Source organism: Vipera ursinii (genome assembly GCF_947247035.1).
Source record: "Vipera ursinii genome assembly, chromosome: 2".
NCBI classification, from domain to species: Eukaryota; Metazoa; Chordata; class Lepidosauria; order Squamata; family Viperidae; genus Vipera; species Vipera ursinii.
In genome coordinates, this window is record NC_139513.1 from 474,957 (window position 1) to 501,644 (window position 26,688).

The window sequence follows — 26,688 nt, forward strand, 5'->3', positions numbered from 1 at the left end:
GGTTTTGGGGCGCGAACCTTCAGTTCCGGCATTGCATTGCCCTGCATGGCTTGACTTGTATTAGGCTAATAAAGGACTCTACGCCAAAAGATTTTACAAAGGGATGGAAGCCTTCGGAGGCACCATCTCGCGCTCCTTCAGGCCTCCATCGCTTCGTAAACGTTTTTGGCGTGGAGGACAGAATCCTCGGGGGCCGTGATCTGGCGCACTTTTTTGCGTTCTCACACTCCTTCAGACGCACCGAGGCTGCCGGTGCTCCAGAAGCAGATCAGTGTCCTGCATGCACAGCCTTGGTAAATCAGCCAACCTGGGCAGGAAGCACGGCTCCAGCTCTGCCTCTGCTCTCCCTGCTCTGCTTTCGGAGTGCCGGGAGCTGGCAAAGTAACCGTGCTGCTGCTGCTGCGTGAACCCCACGGTGCAGAAGCTGGAGAGGAGACGGCTCGCTTGAGGAGAACTTTGCATCTTCGAAAGGAAGCGTTTGGTGACGGGGTGGGGAGGAGCCGGTGGGCTAACATGGCTGGGCAGGGCCTGCTGGGTCCCTATGGGGGAGGGAATAGGCAGGGGGAATGTTGCAGTGTCCTACCGGTGAATGACTGCCGTCATGCTGCAACAATCGTAACTTTGGGACTGTGTCGTAAGTACTTTGGGGTGGGGGGAGGTGAGGGCATAACTCTGGAATATCGCTAAGTGAACTGTCATAATTGGAGGACTACCTGTTTTAATCTGGTTGTGTCCTGGCTCCGGAGCTCGGAAGGGGGTTGGCCCAGCCACGCCCACCCATTTGTGTCCCATCTGGCCAGTCAGACCCCACACACATTCTGTGGGTCAACCTCTCCCTTGCTGCTGATGCCGGGAAAAGTCCGCTTTGGCCTCCCATTGCCAAAGAGAGGATGGCACCCAAATCAGGGAGGAATGACCCTGAAAAACACAACCCAGGCAGGCCAGCTGTCCAGGCGGGCCTCTTTGTCCTTCAGCTTTTCAGCGTAAGGCCCACATTGGCCAGACAGTCAACGAGGGCAGCCTGGCACTTCCAGAGCTGGCAGAGCCTCGACCTACAGTCCCAAGAGGCAGCCGCAGAGTCCCAGGCGGAGTTCCCAGCAGTGCTTCTGCGAGTCAGTCGGTCTCTTTGCCTGTCCAATGATGTGGATGGGAAGGTGGGCAGTCATAGGTTATCCTCCGTGGCTAGCCAGGGTAGTGCCTTGCAGGGGGCCAGGCGAAGAAAGCGCTGCCAGGTGGCACACGGGTGCTCATATGCCTCCCACATGGCCAGCATTTCCGCAGGCGCCACTCTGTGCACGCTGAAGAGCACCTCCCGGTAGCAGCAGGCATCGAGCGGGTAATGGGAAGCCCCAGAAAAATGGTCCATGTGGCGCGGGGCAATACCAGCATGGCGGGCACACAGAGCCACAAAAATGTCCTCCATGGGCAGCAGCGGCAGCTGGCAGGCTGATACGCAGGTTCTGAGGTTTTGCTGGTAAAAAATACAGGAATCCAGAAGTTGCCTTTAAGCTTTTAACATTTTTATTCAGCTGAACAAATGAGAGCAGCCCCAAAAGACAAGAAATCCTTGTATTTATTCTTTACGTAAGCAAACCATCCAGCAAAGCTGACACGCACATGATAAAGCGGAGGGGCCGCCGCAACCTCAGCCGGCCCGGAGAAGGAGCCCCGTCGGAGGGATGTCGCTTTGTCGGGGCTGCGGCCGAAGGAGAGCCCCGTCCCGCCCGGATGGCGCCACCTGTTGTCCCTGTGCAAGGCGTCCCATCATCCTGAGCCCAAGGAGGCGGGACAGCCACGTGCCCCGCCCGACACCCCCGGAGTCCTTACTCCAAGCTGCCCCAGCAACAGCCGCCGGAGGAGCCTCTAAGCCCCCCCCCACACACACGCTTGGTGCGGAGCCTCCACTGGCAGAAGCAGTCCACCCCGAAAGCGGCCCTGCTCCGGAGCCTCCTCCAGCGGGTGCAACCGGCGCGGTCCTGAAACACCAGGAGGGGCTCGCGTGCCCCCCCCAAAAAAACCCTATAAGCAACTTGAGCAGCTTCTTCTATTCGGACGCTCCGCGGTGGCAGCTGCCCCGGGTGCCTTTCTGGGGGGGGGGGGGGCGGGAGGGGGCGCGAGCAGGAAGCGCTTCCCGAGGCGACCGCTCTAGGACTGCGCTCTCTGCCCTCCCCCCCCCGCGAGGCCAGCGGAGGCGAGACGGGCGGCGGCCGCTGTCCAGATGCTGAACCCCCCCCGCCTCCCCCCCTCGGCCTCCCCGGGCGCTGCGGGGCCAGGAGCCGCTGAACCCCCCCGACGTTGGGCCCGACCGTGCCTCTTCTACGCCCTGCCCAAGGCTAGGGGATCCCGGTCGATCCCTTCCCCGGATCCCTCTTCTCCCACCACGCGGGGAAGGGGTGTAGACGCCCGGCTGGCCAGGCGGAGGGGGGAGGGGTCCCGGGCAGCCCTCCGGGGTGAAGTCCAACAAAGGGGCGCTGCGGGGTCTTCGCCCAAGCCCCCCCTGAGCGGCTCCCGGGTTGGCCGGGTCAAGGCCCCCGGGAAGTGCGCCCCCTTCCCCACCCCCACCTCACTGCTGCCAGGGAGGCTCCCCCTCCGCAGCCCTTGCCCTGAAGGGACCCCCCCCCCCCGCCACCAGGAAGAAGCGCCCCGTGGAGCGCCATCCCCTCCGTCAGGAGTTCGGGCCGGCCGCCATCTCCACCGCCCTGTAGGAGCGTCGGGGGTCAGCAAGCGTATCCCGGGCACCGCTTCCCACGAGGGTCTTATCCCGGGAGGGGCATCCCCACGCGCGGGTGGGCGGGCAAGGCAGCGTGGCCGGTTCTCGCCACCCCCCCACCCACCCCCCGCGCCGTGGAAAGGCCCGCGAGAGCCCCCTGGAGGGGAGCAGCCGGGCTCAGCGCCCCACGCGGGGGAAATCTCCCCGAGCGGCCTCCTCCCGCCCCGCCTCCCAGCTGGGAAACGAAACCGAAAGCTCGGGCGTCTCCCTTGTTGCTTCTGCGCAGGCGCCGCCGAGCCCGCGCTTAGCCTCCCGGGCGGCGGGAAAGAAGCGGCGGGAAAGGCGGCTGCTCTGCGGAGGAGAAAGAGGTGGAAGCCCGGCGGGGGGAGCACCGGGTGGGGGCCTTCCCGGGCTCCTCTCCGCTGCCCTCCCCAGGCCCAAGAGCGGCGCCCCTCCTCCGCTCCGGGCGAGGCGGCCTTTCGGCGCGGGGGAAAGCAGCGCCCCCGGTTCGGCCCCCCCTCCTCTCCTCCCCGCCCTTTGCCCCATCGACCGGAGTCCCTTCTGGAAGGCCGAAGCAGCTTCGCAGGGAAGGTGAGCTCAGCTTTCTCCTTTCCCCCCAAGACACGACGCCCCGACTCCCACTGAAGTGGGGAGGGGTGGTAATGCCTCTGGGCCTGAATTGGAGGAGGGGCTCGGAGCATGTTCTTTGCAGGTGGGGGGGGCTGAGAAATGCTGCCCCCCAAGTGCTCCGGGCTGCACACACCCCCCCCGAAGGAGCCAACAGATCAGCTTCTTCTCCTTCCAGGCCCAGCGAGGGGGAAGCGGAGCCGAAGAGCCCCATGGCGGCCTCAGAGGAGGTGGAGTCGGCCTTGGGGCAGCTGGGCCAAGAAGCCACCTGCCCGCTCTGCCTGGACTTCTTCCAGCAGCCGATGGTCCTGGCCTGCGGGCACAACTTCTGCCACCCCTGCCTGGCCCAGCTGGGCGCTGAGGCTTCCTGCCCCCAGTGCAGAGCCAGGGTGGAGCCCGGCAGCGCCCGCCCCAACCGGGCCCTGGCCAACATCGTGGGCCTGGTGAAGGGGCTTCGGCTGTCAGGGGGAGCCCAGGAGGGGAGCAGCGGCCCCCAGCTCTGCCGGGAACACCAGCTGCCCCTGCAGACCTTCTGCTCCAGCGAGAAGCTCCTCCTCTGCACCGGCTGCCTGGGAGGGCACCAGGGCCACCCCCTCCTCTCTCTGCCGGAGGCTGCCCGGGAGTACAAGGTAGGGGGCGGGCACTGGAGGCAGGCTAGCCCAAAGGGGGGGATGAGCAGCCCCTAACCCTGAAAAACGGCAGAGGAGAGCCGGGCTATTTTTCGGCAGCCAGAGGAGACCGGAGGCAGGAAGGTTCTCGGCTGCTTCCCTCCTCGTGAGCCTTTGCCTGCCCCGGGCCTCTCCCTGGCCGGATTCTCTGCTGGGAGCTCTGGTGCCCAGGGCCTCCCCTGGAGTGCAGCATGGGGGCGCCCACTGGCCCCTTGCAGCCCCCCTGGGCGGGAGCGCTGCCATTGTGGACTCAGGAGTGACACCATCTCCTGCCCGCACAGGTCCTGCTGGATGCCCTCCTGGAACCCCTGAAGAAGGAGGAGCAGCAGCTGCTGGAGCAGTGGCGGGTAGAAAAGCAGAGCCGGCAGGAGTGCCAGGTGGGTCTCTCGGGGGGAGGGGGCACGGGAGGCAGCTCCAGGGATGCTGGTTCTGCAGCTGGGAACTCTCCCCCTCCCTCCCTCTGAGCCCCCCCTTCTGTGCCCCTCCAGGAGCAATTAGCCACCGAGAAGCAGAAGGTCGGCCTGGCGCTGGGATCCCTGGTGGAGCTGCTCCAGGAGAGGCAGCTGGTCTGGGTCGCCTGGCTGGCCGAGCAGGAGGAAAAGATGGAGGCCGATTGGGTGGGCCCTCTGGCTCAGCTCTCCGGGGAGGCCTCCCGCCTGCAGCAGCTGATTGCCCAGATGGAGAGGAAGTGCCGCCAGCCGGACTGGGAATTCCTGCAGGTAGGGGGGGGCTCTCGCTGGCCTCAAGGGGGCGGGAAACAGGTTCCCCCGTGGAGACACTGGCCACCTTCGCGAGGGCTGGGACCCATTTCTCTGCTCTCCTCTTTCAGGACATCCAGGACACCGTGTATAGGTAAGGCACCATCTTACCCTTCCCAACCTGTGATGACCCAGGGCACAGCACAGAGGCAAGTCAGCTGGCAATTCAAACAGCCCTTTAATTGCTCCAAATTTTCCCCAAATGCTCCCACTTTTCTGGCAAGGCTCCAAACAAAGGAAGACACACACTTTCAGCCGCCTCTGGCTGCAAATAGTTTCACATACAGCGATTAGGAGAGGAATTTACTCAAGACCACGGAGATAACAAGGAATGACACATACATTATAAACCTAATGACACTGTGTGAATACACGCTTGCCTGAGTAGTTTCAGAAGGGAAGCCAAAATACAGTCTGAGGTCTTTGAACATCCAAGCAACGTTGTCAGTCAGTCTAATGGTCAAGAGTTTCCGGGTTTCCAAGTAGAAGTCACAGAACAAGAGATCAGCAACAACACACACAAAACTCCAAGGAATCAGCATTTGTTCCCGACAAATGCCTCTCCCCACAGCGTCTCCTTAAGTCTCAAGTCTCCAGGTGTGCCTTGTGGAGAGGGGCGGGATGCTCTTCTCCCGAGTAGTTGAGCCATGCCTGTGTTGTTCCACATTTTACGACCTTTCTTGCCACAGTTGTTAAGTGAATCTGGCTTCCCCATTGACTTTGCTTGTTGGAAGGTCGTAAAAGGGATCACGTGACATTGGGACGCTGCGACCGCCGTAAATATGCATCGGTTGCCAAGCGTCTGAATTTTGATTGTGTGACCACGGGATGCTGCAATGGTCACATTTTTTCAGTGCCGTTGTAACTTCCAATGGCCATTAAACGAAGAGCTGTTAAGTCAAGGGCTACGTGGACATTAAATGAAACCCCACTCGCCTGTAGTGCTGGTGACGTTAGTTGGGTAATGAAACGTCCACATGAAAACAGCCTCAGCTGCAAACATTCTCTTCTCTTGGACGTTGACTTTCTCTGCAGCCCTTTGGGCCGGTCCCTGGGCAGAGTGTCCGGTTGGGGCGGAGGGAAGCTCTGTAAGCTCAGTGTCATGGTTCCGATGAATAAGACAAGCAAATTGGAGGCATATTATTTATCTAAAAAGTCTTAGTAATGAAACAGAACATCGGCACTCATGGAGGGATGCCAGAATCTGAAATCTCCTCCCCCCAAACCCATCGTAACATGCACACAATCCCCGCCCTTATCTATAGTCATAAATCACATTATCCAATTAGTTTCACATAAGAGGTCTCTCCTCCCATTCTGTTCCGGGCTTATCTTCTCAAAATAGTTGTTAGAAAATTCCCTCCCTACAAGATTCAAAGTGAAGCAGTTTAAACAAAAGGCTGTTTCTTACATTGTCAGTGCAAATACATGTCAATGTTTGCAGCATTGACATTCACTTGTTGCAGGAAACTGGGTTTCCTTGCGTGGGACACCTTCATCCCTGGTGTAGTAGGATTGGAATTATATTTGATGTTTGTGTTGAATTTGTGTCTTTCTTCACGTTTTTACTGAATTCTACCCTGGTTCAGGTGCACAGATTCGGTTGCGATCAAAGCAACGTACTTGCTTACCAAACAAGCTAGGATTCGTACCACACCCTAAACTGAGATTTGCAAAACCCTAGTCCTGTATTTACGTGGCAAGATGCTGGAATGAGCCGGCTTCTTTCACGCACCCCATGCAGCTGGCCAACCCAGCCCCTGTGTTTTGGGGAGAGAGCTGGGTAGCTGTGTGAGGCTGCCCTCCTTGTGTCGCAGGTGCCGGAGTTACGTGGTGGGGCGCGTGGAGAGTGTCTCCTCCGGGCTTCAAGGCAGAGTCCAGACCATCTTGGAGAAAAGTGCTCCTATAAGGCAGGTTGTGGACAATTACAAAGGTACGGGGGGCTCCTTTGAGGTGGGGCTGGGGGATCTGAGTCCCTATTTTCCCCTTCCCACTGGGTAATCATGGGGCAGCCAGTCCCCATCCTCTCGGGCTGGTGGGTGAAGGGGGACACTGCCTCCTCCACTCCATCTGTCACCCCCCCTCAAAACATGGTACTTGAGGGAGAGGGTGTCACTGTGCACCTGGCAGGGAGCAAGACGTTCGCTTCTGCGCAGCCGTCGCTCACAGGCTGCTGTTTCTCACCTCGCTCTCGTTTTTTCCTTTCCTCCTCTTAATGTCAGCCTCCCTGGAAATGACTCTGACCAGGAAGAAGCTGGAGCGACCTCTGGCCACGGGTAACTTCATGGGGTTGGGGAGGAAAGAGATGGTGTTAGATTTCCAGAGGACTGTGTGGAGAGAGTTTCCTCCTCTAAATTTCTGGGAGTCTACCTCTGTGAAGATCTGACCTGGAAAGTCAATACAACCCAGGTGGCCAGAAAGGCCCAACAGAGGCGTCACTTCCTCAGGGTCTTGCGGAAGAACAGGGTAGAACAACGGCTAATGACCCTCTTTCACCGGTCTACTATAGAGAGCGTCCTCTCGTATGGTGTTGTGGTTTGGTATGCTGGTCTGACAGCCGCGGATAGGAAAGTATTACGGAGGGTGGTGAGCACAGCACAAGACATTGTGGGCTGTCCTCTGACACCACTGGATGACCTTAACAGGGCCCGCTGCCTTGGAAGAGTGAGGAAAATCCTCAGGGATGACTCACACCCTGGTCGGTACCTCTTTACTCTCCCACCATTGGGTAGGAGATATAGGAGTATAGCCAGCCATACTAACAAGCTGAAGAACAGCTTTTATCCATGGGCTGTTAGGGTTTTGAACGGGAAATAATTTTTTATAAACTTTATGCACAATTGACTTGCGAGGCCAGTGTGTTGTGCAATTAGTTCACAGGGTGTAACAAGATGGATGGTTTGTTATCACTGTGAGTTGGGGGGGTGGGGGCAACGAAGGGAGGCTCAGTCAATCTCCATGTATACATGGTTGTACTTTGACAATAAAGGTTCATTCATTCGAAGGGGGCAGTTGGGATGGGCTTGTAAACCGGTTGCCCTCACCAGGTCGCACAGCAGCATTTTCCCCAAATCACCAGGAGTGGCGCCTGCCTGCTCTGAGTGGCTTTCTCTGCAAGTTGGAAGGCCCAAGGCATGCCGAGAGTCTGGGGGGGTCCCAAAAGCAGCATCTGGGGGGCAGGGGTCTGTCAGCTACCACACGTAGCTGGTCCTTCCAGAAAAGAGCCACGTTTGAGGGCGCTGGGCAGGGCGCCTGGCCAGGTTTTTCGGGGCATGGAAGGTCCCAACGGGAGGGGGGGCTCACTTTTTAGTTGTGCCCTGTAGGAAATGGGGGAGTGGGCTTCTTCAGAAAGAGCAGCCTGATTTTAACACTTGTCCCCCTTTCTTCCCCAGTAGCTGTTCCACAACCTGTACAAGGTCCACAAGCGTCTAAAGGTAACAATGCACTGTGGAAAAGCCCTGGGGTGGGGGGGTGGCTTTCCATACAGGGTGGGGTCCGGCAGAAGCGGGAGGTCTGGGGGCCCCAAAGCAGCCGCCCAAATGTGGGCCTGGGACACCAGCAGAGAGGTAGGTCCCTGATGGCAGGCCTGCCCCATCGCTAAATCGCGATAACTCGGGAGAAGCAGGAACAGAGGGAGTCCTCAACGTACGACCACAACTGAACCCAGCGTTTCCATTGCTGAGTGAGGCACTTGTTAAGTTAATTTTACCCCATTTTACGACCTTTCTTGGCACAGTAGTTTGTTTTCTTTAAATCCCATTTATATCCCGCCCTTCTCCGAAGACTCAGGGCGGCTTACAATCTAAGAAGCACAAATCAACGTGCTTAGCAGTAGCCTTCATTCTATGTATATGCCTGCTTGTTAGGGCTTTCACACACACACCCAAGCGGCATTATTACAAAGTCAGCTTAATTGCCCCCAACAATCTGGGTCCTCATTTTACCTACCTGGGAAGGATGGAAGGCTGAGTCAACCTTGAGCCTGGTGGGACTCGAACCGGCACTAATGGCAGGCAGCTGGTGTCACTTAAGGAGGCCTTAGCCCACTGCTCCACCAAGGCCCTGAGTGTTGATAAGCGTACCATTGACTTTGCCAAAGGGGAATCACGTGACCTCGGGACCCTGCAACCGTCATATGTACTGTGCCAGTTGCCCCAGCATCCCCATTTTGATCGTGTGACCATGGGGGAATGCTTCAGTGGTCATAAGTGTGAAAAACGGTCCTAAGTCACTTTTTCAGAGTCATAACTTTGAACCGCCACTGTCGTAAGTCGAGGACCGCTATCTCCAGGTAATTTAATTTAATTTAATAACATTTATATACCCCTGGGCAATAAAAGTAAACACAGCACCTTCCCTGGGTCCTTCCCTCTGTTCTCCCAGTGACCCACCCACCGCCCAGCCCCCCGCCCTCCAGAGGCAGAGACCCTCCACTGACCTCACTCTCCAGAGACGCGCCGTATTTGGGAATTGGTCCGACCCCTTTTCGGAAGCTCACCAGGCGCCGCGTCTGAGGGGGCTCCAGATACGACAGAGAAGGGCCCAGTTTCCTCCCCCTGTGGCATCCGGCTGCCCTCCGGCCGCTAAGCAGGGGCAGCAGCCACTCGCTCCGTCCTTCCCTGAGCTGGGGAAGCCACCTCGGGGAGCCGGCCCAACCCTGCCTCGCCCTCCCCTGTTCTCAGCCCCACTAAGAGCTTCTCTTCTCCCTCCTCTTCAGTCTACATCACGATGGACGGCTCAACCGCCCACCCACGGCTCTGCTGCCAGGGAACTGCTCTGTCTTTGGCCAACCAAAACCAGAATGTCCCGGATCTGCCAGGGAGGTTCGACCAGGAATGGTGCGCCCTGGGCTGCGAGGGATTCAGTGCAGGCTGGCACTGTTGGCAAGTGTCCGTGCAGGAGGCAGGCAATGCCCCGGTGTGCGGCAGAGCATGCTGGGCCTTGGGGGTGGCCCTAGAGTCTGTCCGCAGGAAGGGGAGCCTCCAGCTGAGCCCCCAGGAGGGAATCTGGGCCGTGGGGAAGAGTGTGGAGGGGGAGATGGTCGCTTTCTCCAAGGTTCACAAGAAGCTCAGCTTGCAAAGGCCGCTGAGGAACCTGCAGGTGCGGTTGGACTACAAGGCAGAAGAGGTGGAGTTCCTGGATGCGGAGACTGGGGCTTCCCTCTACACCTTCCGGACGGGGGCCTTCTTTGGGGAGAGGGCCTGCCCCTTTTTCTACCTGGGCCAGGCGGGGGTCACCCTTCAATGTGAGGTGTTGCGCCCCGCGCGCCGGACGCTCACCGGCACCGCGGGCTCAACACTTCCCAACGTCTGGCCCGGCGCCTAGTACCTGCTCCGACTACCGCCCTGACCGGGCTGCATCCGCTCTCCAACGGCTGCGGCGGTGACGGCCTGCTAGCAGCTGTTCCAGCATCTTGGCTGAAGCTCCGGAGGTGCACGCGTGCGCTCTGCGGCCCGATCCCACCCTGCCGGCTACGGTGGCCTCGCAGGGCCTTGGGCCCACCGCAGCTGAGCACCCGACGCCTGGGCCGCCAGCGGACCTGAAACAGCAGACCAGGCCTGCCACAGCTGAGCGCTCGACTCCTGGGCCGACGGCGGGCCTGACGCGGCCGTCCGGGCCTCAGGAGCTGCTAGAACAGAAGCGTGGAGGAGCTAGGTCAGGGGAGCGGAGCCCGGCCAGGGTCTCGCTGGCTTTGCGAAGGGGGGGCAAGCAGCAGGGAGGGGCAACGCTGAAAGCGTCGGGGAAAGTGGTGGCGATTCTGGGGACGGGTGTGGGGGTGGCGTCTGGGGACGACGGGGCGAGTAAACGCGAGGGTGCTCACCTGGGGGGTGGAGGGTGCCGGGTGTTGGGACGCATTACAAAGGGAGGGGCTTGGGAGGAACGGGCATTAAGTAAGGGAGGGGCGGATGTGGGCGCGGTTGGGTGGGCCGTGGGCGTGTACATGCAATATGTATTTAACAGCGTTGGGTGCCGGTAGCAGCCAATGCTGGCTTCATTCCTTTTGGTGTTTGTTCGCGTTTGCAATAAACTGTTCCTGAAGAACTCAGCATTCGTCTCGGTTGCTTGTTTTTCCTGCTCTCCGGACGAGGCTTGAGATGAGGTATATGAACCTTCAACTATAGGTTTTGCCTGTCCGAATCCAGTTATATCACATTTCATGTATAGGTAGAACATTGGGCTTATTCTGGGGATTCTGCCATCTCTCCGAGGGGGGGGGAGAGGATGGTGACTTAAGGGGGAGAGACGGATCTGGATCACATCTTCATTTACAACTGAAAAAGGAAGAAGCAATAACAATAAAAACAAGGAGAGTTCCCTTTCCCACGGAAGGGCCTGACACCTAAGTAAATTTTTTTTAATTCCATTTATATCCCGCCCTTCTCCGAAGACTCAGGGCGGCTTACAAGCTTAGCAGCAGCCTTCATTCTATGTATATGCCTGCTTATTAGGGCTTTCACACACACACCCCAAGCGGCATTATTACAAAGTCAGCTTAATTGCCCCCAACAATCTGGGTCCTCATTTTACCTACCTGGGAAGGATGGAAGGCTGAGTCAACCTTGAGCCTGGTGGGACTCGAACCTGCACTCATGGCAGGCAGCTGGTGTTACTTAGGGAGGCATTAGCCCACTGCTCCACCAAGGCTCATGATGGGAGCCTGACCAAATGGATGAGGGGAGGGGGCTGAAATGGGAATGCTTTATATAGGATTGAAATGTAATTTTGTTAGATTCCATCTTGTATTGCCACAATCGATTCCATCCTAGTAAACATTTTCCTTTTGGACTAAACTTGCATCCAAGAGTTCTTATTTCCTAAGATGTGGATTGAGGTGGGTCCTGAGAGGGAGTCCTCAACGTACGACCACAACTGAACCCAGCGTTTCCATTGCTGAGTGAGGCACTTGTTAAGTTAATTTTACCCCATTTTACGACCTTTCTTGGCACAGTAGTTTGTTTTTTTAAAATCCCATTTATATGCCGCCCTTCTCCGAAGACTCAGGGCGGCTTACAATCTAAGAAGCACAAATCAACGTGCTTAGCAGTAGCCTTCATTCTATGTATATGCCTGCTTATTAGGGCTTTCTCCCCCCCCCAAGCAGCATTTTTACAAAGTCAGCTTAATTGCCCCCAACAATCTGGGTCCTCATTTTACCTACCTCGGAAGGATGGAAGAATGTCCCGGATCTGCCAGGGAGGTTCGACCAGGAATGGTGCGCCCTGGGCTGCGAGGGATTCAGTGCAGGCTGGCACTGTTGGCAAGTGTCCGTGCAGGAGGCAGGCAATGCCCCGGTGTGCGGCAGAGCATGCTGGGCCTTGGGGGTGGCCCTAGAGTCTGTCCGCAGGAAGGGGAGCCTCCAGCTGAGCCCCCAGGAGGGAATCTGGGCCGTGGGGAAGAGTGTGGAGGGGGAGACGGTCGCTTTCTCCAAGGTTCACAAGAAGCTCAGCTTGCAAAGGCCGCTGAGGAACCTGCAGGTGCGGTTGGACTACAAGGCAGAAGAGGTGGAGTTCCTGGATGCAGAAAGGTGTTTGTGTTTTCCGGAGAGCAGGAGCTACCACAACCCTCCTCCTCCTCTGGGGTTGCTGTGATGCCCCCCCCTGCAAAAAAAAAAGCCCGCCTGGGCCTCCTTCCCCTGTGTCCATTTGGGTCTAGTCAGGAAGAGAGGATGGAAGCAAGTCGGAGGCCAAGGGCACCAAGTATGCAGTGACTTATTATGGGGTTATTATGGGAGGCGCGTGTGTGATATTGAAGGCAGGATCCGCCCCCACACCACCCTCCCCAGAGCAGCCCCCTCCCCAAGAATCTGCCCTTTAGCTGAAAGGGACCCTTGCAGCCTTAACAATGAATTCAGCTTCTACGCCGAGTGGGTGTTTGGGAGCGGCTGGGGAAGGAAATTTTAAGACGGAACACCCCCCCCAAAGAAGGATCCGGGAGGAGGACTGAGGCAGAGGCAGGAGGGGAGGGCCCACCGACCGGGGAGGGGAGATGCAGCCACATAGCCAGTGCGGGATTTTGGAAAACCCACCAGCCGGGCCCAGGAGGGGAGGTCCAGGCAGTCCTGGGGCTCATGTCCCCCCCAACACACACGCAATCCCAGAGGGGGTCCTGGGTGGAAAAGCCGGGACTGGAAACCCCTCTCTGCAAAATGGGGGGGGGATATCCCAAATCCCGGGAGGCAAAGGGCCTCGGATCTGAACTTCCCGTTCGGTCTGCCATGGAAGGCAATGGGGGGGACAGGGGGGAGGGGAGGTCAGGACCATCCCTGCCCTTGGCTGAGGGAGGTTGGGCCATGGGGGGGGAGGGCTGTCCTGGAAGGCAGGACAGCTCTTTCCTACTCATCTGGAGCCTCCAGGGCGATGTGTGGGGCAGGCCTCGGCTCCATTCAGCCTGATTGCAACCTGTTGGGTCCACTCCCTAAAGACTTTTCCCCCATCAGCCTGGGTGGCCTGGAATCCTCAGGATTTATGTCCTATATAGACGCATATTTACTTCTTATATCTCTCAGATTTTTATGCCTCATATATCTCATGTTTATTTTTATATATCTCTCAGGTTTACATTTTATATGTATGCAATGTTTAATTTTTTATATCTCTCAGGGTTTATGTCTATATCTCAGGTTTATTACTTATATTTTATGTGTTCTATGACAACAGCAATCACAAACGTGTATTTGCATTTTTATAACTACCGTTATACGTCTTTATATGGTGGTATTATGTAATACCAGACGGGGAGTGTGCTGCCACCACGTAGCTGTGTGGAGAAATCACAGTGTGGGTAGTCAGACCCTCCTACCCTATGATGTATTTCCTTTTCCCTCCCCTTTCTGGGATGGACTTCCTCCGCCTGAAGACATGGGGTAACTTGCAGACTCAATATGCTGTTCCTGGGAATACTACCATTTTCTAACCTTAGAGATACCTTGGAAATATCTTGGAAATGCTGTACAAAGGTCATCTGAATGCATCCACCTACTGTATTCAACTTTACCTGCAATAAAGGTATTTCTATATGATAAAAGGTGTCTCTAGGAGTTCAAAACTATCTGGAGAGATCTGTTAATGTTAATGATATCTGTTTATATAGACTATAGAGGTCTTATCAAGAGATTAATTAAAGTACAACAGCTTCGATCCAGAATATAGGGTGAGTTGCTGAAAATCAGAAGGCCGGCCAGCAGAGGCTACGGGGTCTGGTCTTTTTACCTCGTAGCGAGCGAAGAAGATATTCAGCTCCTCTGCCAATGAGGCATCGGTGTTAACCATGCTCCTCGTACTGCCCTTGTAGTTAGTTGGTTAAGGTCGACTCAGCCTTCCATCCTTCCGAGGTAGGTAAAATGAGGACCCAGACTGTTGGGGGCAATAAGCTGACTTTGTAATAATGCTGCTGGAGGGGGGGGGAAAGAAAGCTCTAATAAGCAGGCATATACATAGAATGAAGGCTATTGCTAAGCACATTGGTTTGTGCTTTAAAATTGTAAGCCGCCCTGAGTCTTCGGAGAAGGGCGGGATATAAATGGAATTAAAATAAAAATAAAAAGTGGGCACAGCTGTTGGTCCCGGTTTGAGTTGAAATTGGAACCAGCACAAACTGATTTGCTAATTTTTATCCTGCCTTTCTTGTTATAAATAACTCAAGGCAGTGAACATACCCAGCATTCCTTTCTCCTCTTATTTTCCCATAACAACCCTGTGAGGTGGGTTGGGCTGAGAGAGAGAGAGTGTGTGTGTCTCAAAGTCACCGAGTCAGCTTTCATGCCCAAGGAGGGACTAGAATTCAGCGTCTCCCAGTTCTAGCCTGGCGCTTTCCGAGGCTGAGGTTGAAGGGACAGAAGAGCAGATGGGGGGGCAAAAAATACCGCTGCCAGTCCCCGATGTGGCTTCCCTTGTTTTCTTCTCTGGCCCCTGGACAACACACAGACCGCTCTAAAAACGTCTCTTTTGAATTTGATTCGCCTCCAGGGGAACCAGTCACGGAATCCCTCCCGCCTTCTGCAGGGAAAAGCTACACTGTGGGTTTTGGAGCGCGAACCTTCAGTTCCGGCATTGCATTGCCCTGCATGGCTTGACTTGTATTAGGCTAATAAAGGACTCTACGCCAAAAGATTTTACAAAGGGATGGAAGCCTTCGGAGGCACCATCTCGCGCTCCTTCAGGCCTCCATCGCTTCGTAAACGTTTTTGGCGTGGAGGACAGAATCCTCGGGGGCCGTGATCTGGCGCACTTTTTCAGGCCTCGGCCCTCTGCACCAAAAGATTTTGCGAAGGGGCGGCGGCCTGAATCGGTGTGAGGTCGCCCCCTCTGAAGGCTCCTTTTCCTTTGGAGAAGCTTTTGACGTGGAGAAAGGAAGATGCGGAAGATGCGTTCTCACACTCCTTCAGACGCACCGAGGCTGCCGGTGCTCCAGAAGCAGATCGGTGTCCTGCATGCACAGCCTTGGTAAATCAGCCAACATGGGCAGGAAGCATGGCTCCAGCTCTGCCTCTACTCTCCCTGCTCTGCTTTCGGAGTGCCGGGAGCTGGCAAAGTAACCGTGCTGCTGCTGCTGCGTGAACCCCACGGTGCAGAAGCTGGAGAGGAGACGGCTCGCTTGAGGAGAACTTTGCATCTTCGAAAGGGTTTGGTGACGGGGTGGGGAGGAGCCGGTGGGCTAACATGGCTGGGCAGGGCCTGCTGGGTCCCTATGGGGGAGGGAATAGGCAGGGGGAATGTTGCAGTGTCCTACCGGTGAATGACTGCCGTCATGCTGCAACAATCGTAACTTTGGGACTGTGTCGTAAGTACTTTGGGGTGGGGGGAGGTGAGGGCATAACTCTGGAATATCGCTAAGTGAACTGTCATAATTGGAGGACTACCTGTTTTAATCTGGTTGTGTCCTGGCTCCGGAGCTCGGAAGGGGGTTGGCCCAGCCACGCCCACCCATTTGTGTCCCATCTGGCCAGTCAGACCCCACACGCATTCTGTGGGTCAACCTCTCCCTTGCTGCTGATGCCGGGAAAAGTCCGCTTTGGCCTCCCGTTGCCAAAGAGAGGATGGCACCCAAATCAGGGAGGAATGACCCTGAAAAACACAACCCAGGCAGGCCAGCTGTCCAGGCGGGCCCCTTTGTCCTTCAGCTTTTCAGCGTAAGGCCCACATTGGCCAGACAGTCAACGAGGGCAGCCTGGCACTTCCAGAGCTGGCAGAGCCTCGACCCACAGTCCCAAGAGGGAAGCTCAGCTGCCAGGCAGGTGGCTGCAGAGTCCCAGGCGGAGTTCCCAGCAGTGCTTCTGCGAGTCAGTCGGTCTCTTTGCCTGTCCAATGATGTGGATGGGAAGGTGGGCAGTCATAGGTTATCCTCCGTGGCTAGCCAGGGTAGTGCCTTGCAGGGGGCCAGGCGAAGTAAGCGCTGCCAGGTGGCACACGGGTGCTCATATGCCTCCCACATGGCCAGCATTTCCGCAGGCGCCACTCTGTGCACGCTGAAGAGCACCTCCCGGTAGCAGCAGGCATCGAGCGGGTAATGGGAAGCCCCAGAAAAATGGTCCACGTGGCGCGGGGCAATACCAGCATGGCGGGCACACAGAGCCACAAAAATGTCCTCCATGGGCAGCAGCGGCAGCTGGCAGGCTGATACGCAGGTTCTGAGGTTTTGCTGGTAAAAAATACAGGAATCCAGAAGTTGCCTTTAAGCTTTTAACATTTTTATTCAGCTGAACAAATGAGAGCAGCCCCAAAAGACAAGAAATCCTTGTATTTATTCTTTACTAAGCAAACCATCCAGCAAAGCTGACACGCACATGATAAAGCGGAGGGGCCGCCGCAACCTCAGCCGGCCCGGAGAAGGAGCCCCGTCGGAGGGATGTCGCTTTGTCGGGGCTGCGGCCGAAGGAGAGCCCCGTCCCGCCCGGATGGCGCCACCTGTTGTCCCTGTGCAAGGCGTCCCATCATCCTGAGCCCAAGGAGGCGGGACAGCCACGGACCCCGCCCGACACCCCCGGAGTCCTTACTCCAAGCTGCCCCAGCAACAGCCGCCCGGAGCCTCTAAGCCCCCCCCCCACACACACACACTGTTGGTGCGGAGCCTCCACTGGCAGAAGCAGTCCACCCCGAACGCGGCCCTGCTCCGGAGCCTCCCCCAGCGGGTGCAACCGGCGCGGTCCTGAAACACCAGGAGGGGCTCGCGTGCCCCCCCCCAAAAAAACCTATAAGCAACTTGAGCAGCTTCTTCTATTCGGACGCTCCGCGGTGGCAGCTGCCCCGGGTGCCTTTCTGGGGGGGGAGGGGGCGCGAGCAGGAAGCGCTTCCCGAGGCGACCGCTCTAGGACTGCGCTCTCTGCCCTCCCCCCCCCCCCGCGAGGCCAGCGGAGGCGAGACGGGCGGCGGCCGCTGTCCAGATGCTGAACCCCCCCCGCCTCCCCCTCGGCCTCCCCGGGCGCTGCGGGGCCAGGAGCCGCTGAACCCCCCCGACGTTGGGCCCGGCCGTGCCTCTTCTACGCCCTGCGCAAGGCTAGGGGATCCCGGTCGATCCCTTCCCCGGATCCCTCTTCTCCCACCACGCGGGGAAGGGGTGTAGACGCCCGGCTGGCCAGGCGGAGGGGGGAGGGGTCCCGGGCAGCCCTCCGGGGTGAAGTCCAACAAAGGGGCGCTGCGGGGTCTTCGCCCAAGCCCCCCCTGAGCGGCTCCCGGGTTGGCCGGGTCAAGGCCCCCGGGAAGTGCGCCCCCTTTCCCACCCCCACCTCACTGCTGCCAGGGAGGCTCCCCCTCCGCAGCCCTTGCCCTGAAGGGACCCCCCCCCCCCGCCACCAGGAAGAAGCGCCCCGTGGAGCGCCATCCCCTCCGTCAGGAGTTCGGGCCGGCCGCCATCTCCACCGCCCTGTAGGAGCGTCGGGGGTCAGCAAGCGAATCCCGGGCACCGCTTCCCACGAGGGTCTTATCCCGGGAGGACGGGAGGGGCATCCCCACGCGCGGGTGGGCGGGCAAGGCAGCGTGGCCGGTTCTCGCCACCCCCCCACCCACCCCCCCGCGCCGTGGAAAGGCCCGCGAGAGCCCCCTGGAGGGGAGCAGCCGGGCTCAGCGCCCCACGCGGGGGAAATCTCCCCGAGCGGCCTCCTCCCGCCCCGCCTCCCAGCTGGGAAACGAAACCGAAAGCTCGGGCGTCTCCCTTGTTGCTTCTGCGCAGGCGCCGCCGAGCCCGCGCTTAGCCTCCCGGGCGGCGGGAAAGAAGCGGCGGGAAAGGCGGCTGCTCTGCGGAGGAGAAAGAGGTGGAAGCCCGGCGGGGGGAGCACCAGGTGGGGGCCTTCCCGGGCTCCTCTCCGCTGCCCTCCCCAGGCCCAAGAGCGGCGCCCCTCCTCCGCTCCGGGCGAGGCGGCCTTTCGGCGCGGGGGAAAGCAGCGCCCCCGGTTCGGCCCCCCCTCCGGCCCCCCCTCCTCTCCTCCCCGCCCTTTGCCCCATCGACCGGAGTCCCTTCTGGAAGGCCGAAGCAGCTTCGCAGGGAAGGTGAGCTCAGCTTTCTCCTGCCCCCCCAAGACACGACGCCCCGACTCCCACTGAAGTGGGGAGGGGTGGTAATGCCTCTGGGCCTGAATTGGAGGAGGGGCTCAGAGCATGTTCCTTGCAGGTGGGGGGGGCTGAGAAATGCTGCCCCCCAAGTGCTCCGGGCTGCACACACCCCCCCCGAAGGAGCCAACAGATCAGCTTCTCCTTCTTCCAGGCCCAGCGAGGGGGAAGCGGAGCCGAAGAGCCCCATGGCGGCCTCAGAGGAGGTGGAGTCGGCCTTGGGGCAGCTGGGCCAAGAAGCCACCTGCCCGCTCTGCCTGGACTTCTTCCAGCAGCCGATGGTCCTGGCCTGCGGGCACAACTTCTGCCACCCCTGCCTGGCCCAGCTGGGCGCTGAGGCTTCCTGCCCCCAGTGCAGAGCCAGGGTGGAGCCCGGCAGCGCCCGCCCCAACCGGACCCTGGCCAACATCGTGGGCCTGGTGAAGGGGCTTCGGCTGTCGGGGGGAGCCCAGGAGGGGAGCAGCGCCCCCCAGCTCTGCCGGGAACACCAGCTGCCCCTGCAGACCTTCTGCTCCAGCGAGAAGCTCCTCCTCTGCACCGGCTGCCTGGGGGGGCACCAGGGCCACCCCCTCCTCTCTCTGCCGGAGGCTGCCCGGGAGTACAAGGTAGGGGGCGGGCACTGGAGGCAGGCTAGCCCAAAGGGGGGGGATGAGCAGCCCCTAACCCTGAAAAACGGCAGAGGAGAGCCGGGCTATTTTTCGGCAGCCAGAGGAGACCGGAGGCAGGAAGGCTCTCGGCTGCTTCCCTCCTCGTGAGCCTTTGCCTGCCCCGGGCCTCTCCCTGGCCGGATTCTCTGCTGGGAGCTCTGGTGCCCAGGGCCTCCCCTGGAGTGCAGCATGGGGGCCCCACTGGCCCCTTGCAGCCCCCCTGGGTGGGAGCGCTGCCATCGTGGACTCAGGAGTGGCACCGTCTGCTGCCCGCGCAGGTCCTGCTGGATGCCCTCCTGGAGCCCCTGAAGAAGGAGGAGCAGCAGCTGCTAGAGCAGTGGCGGGTAGAAAAGCAGAGCCGGCAGGAGTGCCAGGTGGGTCTCGGGGGGAGGGGGCACGGGAGGCAGCTCCAGGGATGCTGGTTCTGCAGCTGGGAACTCTCCCCCTCCCTCCCTCTGAGCCCCCCCTTCTGTGCCCCTCCAGGAGCAATTAGCCACCGAGAAGCAGAAGGTCGGCCTGGCGCTGGGATCCCTGGTGGAGCTGCTCCAGGAGAGGCAGCTGGTCTGGGTCGCCTGGCTGGCCGAGCAGGAGGAGAAGATGGAGGCCGAGTGGGTGGGCCCTCTGGCTCAGCTGTCTGGGGAGGCCTCCCGCCTGCAGCAGCTGATTGCCCAGATGGAGAGGAAGTGCCGCCAGCCAGACTGGGAATTCCTGCAGGTAGGGGGGGGCTCTCGCTGGCCTCAAGGGGGCGGGAAACAGAGGTTCCCCCGTGGAGACACTGGCCACCTTCGCGAGGGCTGGGACCCATTTCTCTGCTCTCCTCTTTCAGGACATCCAGGACACCGTGTACAGGTAAGGCGCCATCTTGCCCTTCCCCACCTGTGATGACCCAGGGCACAGCACAGAGGCAAGTCAGCTGGCAATTCAAACAGCCCTTTAATTGCTCCAAATTTTCCCCAAATGCTCCCACTTTTCTGGCAAACAAAGGAAGACACACACTTTCAGCCGCCTCTGGCTGCAAATAGTTTCACATACAGCGATTAGGAGAGGAATTTACTCAAGACCACGGAGATAACAAGGAGTGACACATACATTATAAACCCAATGACACTGTGTGAATACACGCTTGCCTGAGCAGTTTCAGAAGGGAAGCCAAAATATAGTCCGAGGTCTTTGAACACCCAAGCAACGTTGTCAGTCAGTCTAATGGTCAAGAGTTTCCGGGTTTCCAAGCAGAAGTCACAGAACAAGAGATCAGCAACAACACACACAAAACTCCAAGGAATCAGCATTTGTTCCCGACAAATGCCTCTCCCCACAGCGTCTCCTTAAGTCTCAAGTCTCCAGGTGTGCCTTGTGGAGAGGGGCGGGATGCTCTTCTCCCGAGTAGTTGAGCCATGCCTATGTTGTTCCACATTTTACGACCTTTCTTGCCACAGTTGTTAAGTGAATCTGGCTTCCCCATTGACTTTGCTTGTTGGAAGGTCGTAAAAGGGATCACGTGACATTGGGACGCTGCGACCGCCGTAAATATGCGTCGGTTGCCAAGCGTCTGAATTTTGATTGTGTGACCACGGGATGCTGCAATGGTCACATTTTTTCAGTGCCGTTGTAACTTCCAATGGCCATTAAACGAAGAGTTGTTAAGTCAAGGGCTACGTGGACATTAAATGAAACCCCACTCGCCTGTAGTGCTGGTGACGTTAGTTGGGTAATGAAATGTCCACATGAAAACAGCCTCAGCTGCAAACATTCTCTTCTCTTGGACGTTGACTTTCCCTGCAGCCCTTTGGGCCGGTCCCTGGGCAGAGTGTCCGGTTGGGGCGGAGGGAAGCTCTGTAAGCTCAGTGTCATAGTTCCGATGAATAAGACAAGCAAATTGGAGGCATATTATTTATCTAAAAAGTCTTAGTAATGAAACAGAACATCGGCACTCATGGAGGGATGCCAGAATCTGAAATCTCCTCCCCCCAAACCCATCGTAACATGCACACAATCCCCGCCCTTATCTATAGTCATAAATCACATTATCCAATTAGTTTCACATAAGAGGTCTCTCCTCCCATTCTGTACCGGGCTTATCTTCTCAAAATAGTTGTTAGAAAATTCCCTCCCTACAAGATTCAAAGTGAAGCAGTTTAAACAAAAGGCTGTTTCTTACATTGTCAGTGCAAATACATGTCAATGTTTGCAGCATTGACATTCACTTGTTGCAGGAAACTGGGTTTCCTTGCGTGGGACACCTTGATCCCTGGTGTAGTAGGATTGGAATTATATTTGATGTTTGTGTTAAATTTGTGTCTTCACGTTTTTACTGAATTCTACCCGGGTTCAGGTGCACAGATTCGGTTGCGATCAAAGCAACGTACTTGCTTACCAAACAAGCTAGGATTCGTACCACACCCTAAACCGAGATTTGCAAAACCCTAGTCCTGTATTCATGTGGCAAGATGCTGGAATGAGCCGGTTTCTTTCGCGCACCCCATGCAGCTGGCCAACCCAGTCCCTGTGTTTTGGGGAGAGAGCTGGGTAGCTGTGTGAGGCTGCCCTCCTTGTGTCGCAGGTGCCGGAGTTACGTGGTGGGGCGCGTGGAGAGTGTCTCCTCCGGGCTTCAAGGTAGAGTCCAGACCATCTTGGAGAAAAGTGCTCCTGTAAGGCAGGTTGTGGACAATTACAAAGGTACGAGGGGCTCCTTTGAGGTGGGGCTGGGGGATCTGAGTCCCTATTTTCCCCTTCCCACTGGGGAATCATGGGGCAGCCAGTCCCCATCCTCTCGGGCTGGTGGGTGAAGGGGGACACTGCCTCTTCCACTCCATCTGTCACCCCCCCTCAAAACATGGTACTTGAGGGAGAGGGTGTCACTGTGCACCTGGCAGGGAGCAAGATGTTCACTTCTGCGCGGCCGTCGCTCACAGGCTGCTGTTTCTCACCTCGCTCTCGTTTTTTCCTTTCCTCCTCTTAATGTCAGCCTCCCTGGAAATGACTCTGACCAGGAAGAAGCTGGAGCGACCTCTGGCCACGGGTAACTTCATGGGGTTGGGGAGGAAAGAGATGGTGTTAGATTTCCGGAGGACTGTGTGGAGAGAGTTTCCTCCTCTAAATTTCTGGGAGTCTACCTCTGTGAAGATCTGACCTGGAAAGTCAATACAACCCAGGTGGCCAGAAAGGCCCAACAGAGGCGTCACTTCCTCAGGGTCTTGCGGAAGAACAGGGTAGAACAACGGCTAATGACCCTCTTTCACCGGTCTACTATAGAGAGTGTCCTCTCGTATGGTATCGTGGTTTGGGATGCTGGTCTGACAGCCGCAGATAGGCAAGTATTACGGAGGGTGGTGAGCACAGCACAAGACATTGTGGGCTGTCCTCTGACACCACTGGATGACATCGCCAGGGCTCGTTGCCTTGGAAGAGTGAGGAAGATTCTCAGGGATGACTCACACCCTGGTCGCTACCTCTTTACTCTCCCACCATTGGGTAGGAGATATAGGAGTATAGCCAGCCATACTAACAAGCTGAAGAACAGCTTTTATCCATGGGCTGTTAGGGTTTTGAACGGGAAATAATTTTTTATAAACTTTATGCACAATTGACTTGCGAGGCCAGTGTGTTGTGCAATTAGTTCACAGGGTGTAACAAGATGGATGGTTTGTTATCACTGTGAGTTGGGGGGGTGGGGGCAACGAAGGGAGGCTCAGTCAATCTCCATGTATACATGGTTGTACTTTGACAATAAAGGTTCATTCATTCGAAGGGGGCAGTTGGGATGGGCTTGTAAACCGGTTGCCCTCACCAGGTCGCACAGCAGCATTTTCCCCAAATCACCAGGAGTGGCGCCTGCCTGCTCTGAGTGGCTTTCTCTGCAAGTTGGAAGGCCCAAGGCATGCCGAGAGTCGGGGGGGGTCCCAAAAGCAGCATCTGGGGGGCAGGGGTCTGTCAGCTACCACACGTAGCTGGTCCTTCCAGAAAAGAGCCACGTTTGAGGGCGCTGGGCAGGGCGCCTGGCCAGGTTTTTCAGGGCATGGAAGGTCCCAACGGGAGGGGGGGCTCACTTTTTAGTTGTGCCCTGTAGGAAATGGGGGAGTGGGCTTCTTCAGAAAGAGCAGCCTGATTTTAACACTTGTCCCCCTTTCTTCCCCAGTAGCTGTTCCACAACCTGTACAAGGTCCACAAGCGGCTAAAGGTAACAATGCACTGTGGAAAAGCCCTGGGGTGGGGGGGTGGCTTTCCATACAGGGTGGGGTCCGGCAGAAGCGGGAGGTCTGGGGGCCCCAAAGCAGCCGCCCAAATGTGGGCCTGGGACACCGGCAGAGAGGTAGGTCCCTGATGGCAGGCCTGCCCCATCGCTAAATCGCGATAACTCGGGAGAAGCAGGAACAGAGGGAGTCCTCAACGTACGACCACAACTGAACCCAGCGTTTCCATTGCTGAGTGAGGCACTTGTTAAGTTAATTTTACCCCATTTTACGACCTTTCTTGGCACAGTAGTTTGTTTTCTTTAAATCCCATTTATATCCCGCCCTTCTCCGAAGACTCAGGGCGGCTTACAATCTAAGAAGCACAAATCAACGTGCTTAGCAGTAGCCTTCATTCTATGTATATGCCTGCTTATTAGGGCTTTCAGCCCCCCCCCCCAAGCGGCATTTTTACAAAGTCAGCTTATTGCCCCCAACAATCTGGGTCCTCATTTTACCTACCTGGGAAGGACGGAAGGCTGAGTCAACCTTGAGCCTGGTGGGACTCGAACCGGCACTAATGGCAGGCAGCTGGTGTCACTTAAGGAGGCCTTAGCCCACTGCTCCACCAAGGCCCTGAGTGTTGATAAGCGTACCATTGACTTTGCCAAAGGGGAATCACGTGACCTCGGGACCCTGCAACCGTCATATGTACTGTGCCAGTTGCCCCAGCATCCCCATTTTGATCGTGTGACCATGGGGGAATGCTTCAGTGGTCATAAGTGTGAAAAACGGTCCTAAGTCACTTTTTCAGAGTCATAACTTTGAACCGCCACTGTCGTAAGTCGAGGACCGCTATCTCCAGGTACCCTGGGCAATAAAAGTAAACACAGCACCTTCCCTGGGTCCTTCCCTCTGTTCTCCCAGTGACCCACCCACCGCCCAGCCCCCCGCCCTCCAGAGGCAGAGACCCTCCACTGACCTCACTCTCCAGAGACGCGCCGTATTTGGGAATTGGTCCGACCCCTTTTCGGAAGCTCACCAGGCGCCGCGTCTGAGGGGGCTCCAGATACGACAGAGAAGGGCCCAGTTTCCTCCCCCTGTGGCATCCGGCTGCCCTCCGGCCGCTAAGCAGGGGCAGCAGTCACTCGCTCCGTCCTTCCCAACCCTGCCTCGCCGTCCCCTGTTCTTAGCCCCACTAAGAGCTTCTCTTCTCCCTCCTCTTCAGTCTACATCACAATGGACGGCTCGACCGCCCACCCGCGGCTCTGCTGCCAGGGAACTGCTCTGTCTTTGGCCAACCAAAACCAGAATGTCCCGGATCTGCCAGGGAGGTTCGACCAGGAATGGTGCGCCCTGGGCTGCGGGGGATTCAGTGCAGGCTGGCACTGTTGGCAAGTGTCCGTGCAGGAGGCAGGCAATGCCCCGGTGTGCGGCAGAGCATGCTGGGCCTTGGGGGTGGCCCTAGAGTCTGTCCGCAGGAAGGGGAGCCTCCAGCTGAGCCCCCAGGAGGGAATCTGGGCCGTGGGGAAGAGTGTGGAGGGGGAGACGGTCGCTTTCTCCAAGGTTCACGAGAAGCTCAGCTTGCAAAGGTCGCTGAGGAACCTGTGGGTGCGGTTGGACTACAAGGCAGAAGAGGTGGAGTTCCTGGATGTGGATACTGGGGCTTCCCTCTACACCTTTCGAACGGGGGCCTTCTTTGGGGAGAGGGCCTGCCCCTTTTTCTACCTGGGCCAGGCGGGGGTCACCCTTCAATGTGAGGTATATCGACCACCAACTACAATGTATTACAGGTAGAGGTGGCTGGTGGGCAGCCCTCCGCTGCGGTGGTCCACATTAAGGCACCACCTCCCCGATTCTTGCTTGTTAAGGGGGAAACGTGTTAACAGGGCTCTTCCTCAGATCCCACACAACCCCCCCCCTTGTTCAGTGGTGGTACCTGGAAGCGGAGGAAGAAGGACTGTAGAGGGGGCCACCTGGCTCAGCCCCACCTCCGGGTGCCTTCCGAGGCTGCATCTGGCAAGAGGACCAGAGGTTGTCCTTTGTCCTTTGGGACTAGGTCCTTCCAACCCTCCCGTTCTAGTCTGCTAGGGTTTCTTTGTGGTCTCCCTTCCCCATGCCATGTCCAACTCTATATATTTTTGCCATGATGGTCCAGGCTGCTTGGGGGCTGCCAAGCGTTTCTGAGCCACCAATGGCTGGGAGCCCCCCTCCCCTCCGCTTATCCCACCACTCAGGGAAGATGCAGCAATGCCTCCTGGCCCCTCTGAGCCCCCCTATTGAAGGCCCCCTTGCTTGGGCAAAGCCCTTGATGCCGCCTCATGCTAGGTGTAGCAACCCTGTTGTGCGTTAACACGGTGTTTCTCAACCTTGGAAGATGGAAGATGGGTGGAATTCCAGAATTTAGGTGTTGAAGTCCACACGTCTTCCAGGTGCCACGGTTGAGAATCTCTGCCTTATTGTGGCTTGCAGTGTAGAGGAGAGTTAGATGTTTAAAGGACCTTTTTATTAATGAAAATGTTACCTTAATATCTGCATGTTATTCTACCTCAGGGGTCTTCAAGCTTGGCCCTTTGATGACTTGTGGGCCTGGCTGAGGAATTCTACGTTTATGTTATTCTAAATTTTACTCCAATGTTACTCCATTGTTACTACACGTTTCTTATTAAAGCAACAGTTTTGTTTTATTTGTAGAGATTGAATACGTTTTTAAGATTACTCTTTAAAGCTTCCATAAGAAAATTGTAAGAGCAGCAAATAATTTTGACAGCTAGGCTCGACACCCCCCCCTCAAAGGCCCTCTGGGAAAGGCATACTTTTGGCAGCCCTTGAAGTGGGGCCAACAGGGGGGAGGGGTTGTCTCGGGGGTGGAGGGAGCCCCACAGAGGCCTTCAGCCACCCCTAAGTGGAGGGGGGAGCCCTTAGTTGCTCTTCTGTGGCCATCTGGAGTGGACGGACAGACGGTTTGGGAAAGGGGGTCCCTGAAGACATCCTGGCCACGGAGGGCTTTCGAAGGACCCGCAAATTGCACTCAGAAGCGCCGACAGCCGCAACCTCAGTGGTGTGATGGGGCCACACCAAGCCTGGCCAGGGAGCACAAGAAGGCTGCGTGCTGCGCTCTGGAGCAGCCAAAATTTCAGGGTAGACTTCAAGGGCAGCCCCCCCCCCCCGATAAAGTGAATTGCAGTTGTCTAATCAGGACACAATTGACAAGAACTAATGGGTGGAAGCTTTTTGAAGAGAGTTCCAACTTAGAAGTAAGAAGAAATTTCCTAACAACAATTAATCAGTGGAAAAGCCTTTGGGAGAAGAAACTGGACAGCCATTTGGCTGGATGGTATAAGGTCTTCTGCCTTGAGCAGAGGGTTGGACTAGAAGACCTCTGAGGTCCCTCTTCCAGCCCTAGGATTCTGTGATTGTTCTGTTCCACATAAGGTCACAATGTCCTAAGACGAGACCATAGAGATTACACAATTTGGGGATAAAACATTGGACTTGAACGGCCGTTCCATCCTGGTGGGGCCAAGTTTCAATATTCCAATTTTATCTCAACCCTTAAGTCCATTTA

At 57.2% G+C, this 26,688-nt stretch overlaps 1 protein-coding gene across 6 annotated transcripts; it reads left to right on the plus strand.

Annotated features, from left to right (window-relative positions):
- The first annotated feature begins 3,006 nt into the window (after positions 1-3,006).
- Positions 3,007-25,813, plus strand: LOC310636098 (tripartite motif-containing protein 10-like). Of its 6 annotated transcripts, XM_083355623.1 has the most exons (10): positions 3,007-3,301; positions 3,516-3,726; positions 18,511-18,909; positions 19,230-19,325; positions 19,435-19,665; positions 19,778-19,800; positions 21,512-21,627; positions 21,917-21,970; positions 23,087-23,128; positions 24,349-25,813. In XM_083355623.1, exons 2-10 carry the CDS (start codon positions 3,550-3,552, stop codon positions 24,915-24,917), a joined length of 1,707 nt encoding a protein of 568 aa, XP_083211749.1. In that variant the 5' UTR covers positions 3,007-3,301; positions 3,516-3,549; the 3' UTR covers positions 24,918-25,813. The 6 variants fall into 6 exon arrangements, with proteins under 6 accessions (XP_083211749.1, XP_083211745.1, XP_083211746.1 ...); XM_083355619.1 differs by lacking the exon at positions 3,007-3,301 and having other exon boundaries at positions 3,370-3,726; XM_083355620.1 differs by lacking the exon at positions 3,007-3,301 and having other exon boundaries at positions 3,370-3,726; positions 23,090-23,128.
- The last annotated feature ends 875 nt before the right edge of the window (positions 25,814-26,688 follow it).